General features: G+C 32.0%; 1 protein-coding gene across 3 annotated transcripts in view; it reads right to left on the bottom strand.

The window, feature by feature from the left end:
* The window catches only part of LOC102676779 (MOB kinase activator-like 2), a 61,335-nt gene that overhangs the window by 45,670 nt on the left and 10,773 nt on the right, over window positions 1-4,892 (bottom strand). For 2 of the 3 annotated variants that reach the window (XM_031510539.1, XM_006615819.2), the window contains exon 1: window positions 3,550-3,991. The exons of the other annotated variant lie outside the window; for it this stretch is intronic. In XM_031510539.1, coding sequence (XP_031366399.1) covers window positions 3,550-3,644 — 95 coding nt within the window. In that variant the 5' untranslated portion in view covers window positions 3,645-3,991. Of the gene's footprint in view, window positions 1-3,549; window positions 3,992-4,892 lie in introns of those variants that run through there. 3 annotated transcript variants of the gene reach the window in all.

The following is a 4,892-nucleotide window of genomic DNA, read 5'->3' as shown; positions in this document are numbered from 1 at the left end:
GCGTGTAAAACACGCGCTTTTCTGGGAAACGCGAGCGATCGAAGAAACGGCCTTGGCGTTGGCCGAAGTCGTCATGGCGGAAAAATAAACCGCGTGAAAGGATAAATCGAGAATCTTGACATTGCACCGTTTTACCATGAATTAAAATTTTTCACGTTTCTTACGGCCTTCGATTCGTTTCGATTCGCTCCAAGAAACGATATAAAAAAGACTCGCCATTACGTGTCTTAATTGATTTCTTAACGATATTCGATATTTTTAGAGGATTTTCAAAATGGACGATATTTTATATTTTCTAACCAAAAATATAAAATATGAAGTTTGAAAGAATGGTTTCTAAAATATATTTCAAATTTTTAATACACACTCGTTGTTTTTTAGTTCGAGAGTTTAAAATTTATTTATTTCTATACTTTTATAATAACGAATATGTTGATTGTGATATCTGTTTTAACGGAAAATACTTGAAGATATATCTTTTTACGAATAAATTTCTTCGATATATTTCTGTTAACGTGTATCCCCTGTGTCATAAATCATGCTGATTTCATTTGAAATTGTTCGAACGAATATTCGACAGTTTTGCGATTTAAAATAACGAACTTTTTTTCTTTCGTTTTCACAATTTTAGAATTCGCAAGAAGATCGTGAGAGAACGAATTTATCGGGAAAATCAATACAATTACACCGTCGACCGTTCTATTTTTGATCGTAGATTATTATTAAGAAAAATCTTATTAATCTTTCTCTTTTATTTATATATTTTTTTTAGAAAGTTTCACGAAGCAGCAGATAATTATCAGTCGATTAAGCAATAATATATATATATATATTGGATACGCTCGAATGGTTGATGAATTTTCCAATGAATTTCACGAAAGAATTTCACGTCTTGGACGCGTCATTTGTTTTTTTTTTTTTTCGATATTAAATCGATGATAAAGTCGAAATTAGATGGTGAAATTATTAATCATAATTATAAATAGATGGAAATTTATAGTTATACTTTTGTTCTTATAATAATTTTCATTGAGAATTTAGAAAAGATCGTCGCATTTCAAGAAGCTTCTCGTTTCCCAAATGAAATGTTACACAGGTGAATCCAAAAATAATGCATGCCAACCGAACTGAATTAAATTGAACAGCTGCAGATTTGGTTAAAGTATATCCGGTTTGTCTCAATTAAATATACGTCTCAGTTCGGAACTATTTTTAATTCGATTCGGGAGACGAGTCGAAGCGATGGCAAGCGTACGCCTGATACAAGCAATTTCCTTACCGATTCACTTCAATTCGAATTTCAACTCGAACGAATTTCAATCTAACTCCTGAAGCTAGATTATTGCGTGGAAACCGAGCCGATTCTTTTCATTTTATTATTTAAATCGACAAACTTGGTAGGAATAAATTTTGAAATTCCTCAAATGCACGTGAAAAAGTTCTAATTCGAACAAATGCAAATTCAAGAAGATTAGATTTTTGATATTTTATATTTCGATCGTTTCATCAAAATGTTGCTTAAAAACTTTTTATAATTTTTTGTACGTAAAAACTTCGATCGGTTTTCATTTCGAATGAATTTTTTCTTTCGTGTGCGTATATTTAATTACTTGCTTTTGATCGAATTTTAAATTCGATTCTACTTTTCCAAAAAATTTAAAAAAAATTAGAATTCGATTCAAAAATCAAACGTCAATTGATGTATATACGAAAATATGTAAGAAAAATGATAATTTTAATTCTTCTGTGTTTATTTATATTGTATTAGTCTTCTAAAGTTTCAACATCTACAATGAATCATTTACTTCCCACGATTCCTTTAATTCTATCTAATGAAATCGCAATTCTCGAACGTTAGAAAACACGCAATGTTATTCAATGCCATCTTGATTTTCGCAATCAGAAGAACAATCCTCGACAAATTATTATCTAGATTTTTTTAGATATCATTATCTAGATATCTGTACTACATACGTTATACTATTTATTAACTTAGTTATTGAGAAATTGGATCATGATATTTTTTTTATTGTTCTTTCCTTTTAACCTTATTACCACGCACCGATAAGGCTGTTAATTCCTTCACCACCAATTGTTTGCATATTGTCTCAGCATCGGCTGACGTGTCAAGACCGATCTCTCGCTCGCTTGTTATCGCGTCGTTCAAACAATTCTCGAGACAAACAGATTTCAAAAAGTTCTACCTCGTCAACATCGAGTGCACTCGGTTATATTTGTTTCAGTCTAGAAAAACTTATAAGGCAAACCGAAATATATATATTTGCTTTCCTCTTATGTGACAAATTAAAGTATTACAATTTAGTTTTAAATAATTCTAATTATTCACATTGTTGAAATGAAAACTTGGTATAAATAAGATTCGAGTTAAAGAAATATTGAAAGAACATAATAATGTGTGATAGTATTTTAGATTAATAGATTCAAGATTTTCTTTTTTCCCTCTTTCTCAACAACTTTTTTAAAAATGATTAATAAGTATGTAATTTATTATTCAAATGATTTGCTAACATTGATGTAAATTACAAGCATTTATGTTTCAATACACTACTTTCACGAACTGGTATAATTTATTTATATTTCATTGAATTTTTATTGATCAATATATTACATGTTATCTTGACCTAAATTCTCAGAAATACGGAAATAGTTTTATTTCATATTATTATAATCAGTAATTAATTAATTAACATAATTAACAAATAAAAATCGTTTTAAAAATAAATATTAAATTTTTTGCATATAATATAATCTAATAAATTGAATGTATAATATGTTCTTTATTATCTGTTTTCAACAAACTATTTGCGTTTTTTGTTTAACTAGACGAATACATAAGACGAATATATGCAACTGGAATTGTTTGAGAAACTCTGCAAATATTGATTTTAACGAAAACAATTCATGTATGTAACCTTCTAAATGTATTTTGAAGTAGAAAAATTCTTATGATATACTTATATATATAACTTATGATTTCGAAAATAGTATTTTTTAATATTTATTATAATCTAAACTAATATGCTAAAACTAATTTACTTTTTCTATCTTCCTATTTAAACAATTCGTATAATAATTATAAGCAAGAGCACATGCTAATATCATAATTTTCCAAAATTCACTTATTTCATCTATTCATTTTCCTGCTATTTTTTTCAATCCGTATAATTATCTGAGTTACGTTCGAAACGTAATATAAACATTCATAAACATTCATTATTGTTTCTCAATAACACAGCATACATAGAATTCTCCAAAAACTTATATAACTCCTAACAGTTCCACTTAACCTCAAACTGCATTTGCATTCCAGAAAATATCCCAAAGCACGTTAATATCAACGTTTCTAAATTACATTATATTAATAGAATCTTTCAGTTTTGCATCTGTTCAACTCTATTCAACAAATTCGACTTTCCTCAAAATTAGTCACGATTGGCAACAAAGAAAGTTCGTTAGGTAGAATATTCAAAAGGCTCTCGCGAATCCTTGCCGGTGAGATGCGCGCAGGCGCATGATGCGAAGACTGACCTGCAGAAACACGTGACGGTGTCCTCGACGTCGATGGAAAGAGAAGTGTCGATGGCCGAATATTTGAGTACCTTCCTGCTTCCTAGGCCAAACATTGAACCAATTACACTGAACACTTCACGAGAAAGACACAACACACCAACTGCTTTGTCGCAAAGGATCAGGAAAACTGACCAGCGAAACGATGGGAACGAAGGAATGGAAACAGAGGAACGGTATAAAATAGGACCAGAATATACTAATTGAAATAGGAGTGGGCGAAATGAGAAAGAAGGGGAAGAATGCAGTGGAACACACGATGCTAGATACGCGTGATTGAGACGCGCACGGATACAACGAGTAACGAAGCACAGACTGACGTCGCCGTTCTCCAGGCGTTCGCCAGGTACCAGTGACCGCTATCGGCTATCGGCCGCTACACGATAAACGGAGAAAGCGACTCGCGGTCGTCGTTGCCTTTTCGGTGGGGGAAGATGGGTCTCGGAGAGGGAGTAGTAGTGAGTGGTAGGGGATACGAAAAAAAGCGGGGAATAAAGGGAAAAATAAAATATAAAGGCCTATACCCACGATTCCTTTATTTTGGTCTAGCGTCGAATAGATTGATATGGTATATTAAAATCATTGATTATTTTTAAATATATATATCAGATTTATTATTAGATATTTTAAAATGTTATCTATAAGATAAAGAAAATCAATATTGAATTGTAGAGAATTATAGAGAAGTTATATTAAAATCCATAATTCAAATACGCTTTGGATATTGTTGTACATATATAATTATCGAATCAAAAATATACATTATCTTCTTTGATCTTCTTTCTTCGTACATGATCGATGATACGTAGAATATGTAAAGGAAGAATTACTTATATAAAATCGATGCATAGCAGGATCAAAAATATTCAAAAATTTTCATGACCCGCGGTCATATAATAATAGAAAGATTGACAGAAGAAGATGATGTATAAACATTATCGATAGATGAAAAAGGAGATACGGAAAAATGTGGAAGCAGAATATGTGCGTGTAAACGTATTTTAGAAAGGAACAAAGTGGGGGAAAGCTTCGCACAAAGGGGCTTCCCCCGAGCACAGATTGAACTCTGTCTTTGTTGCACTTTTCGATGTTTTTAACGTCATTTCATATAATGTGTACACGCATGGATATCTGCCTGTCTCCGTCTTTTGTTGTAATGTAATTACGGGAGAGGCTAGCGCTCAGCGAAACCAAACAAGTTCTTTCTCCTTAACATCCGCACGGCACGGGAGCGTGCGTACCTGTTCTTCAGGGTCGCGAGTGATGCAGCGGACGATGATGGCGGAACGACCGGGCCGATTCCA

Source organism: Apis dorsata, unplaced genomic scaffold (genome assembly GCF_000469605.1).
Source record: "Apis dorsata unplaced genomic scaffold, Apis dorsata 1.3 scaffold_236, whole genome shotgun sequence".
In the NCBI taxonomy this organism is placed as follows: Eukaryota; Metazoa; Arthropoda; class Insecta; order Hymenoptera; family Apidae; genus Apis; species Apis dorsata.
This window is presented reverse-complemented; position numbering and strand designations above follow the sequence as displayed.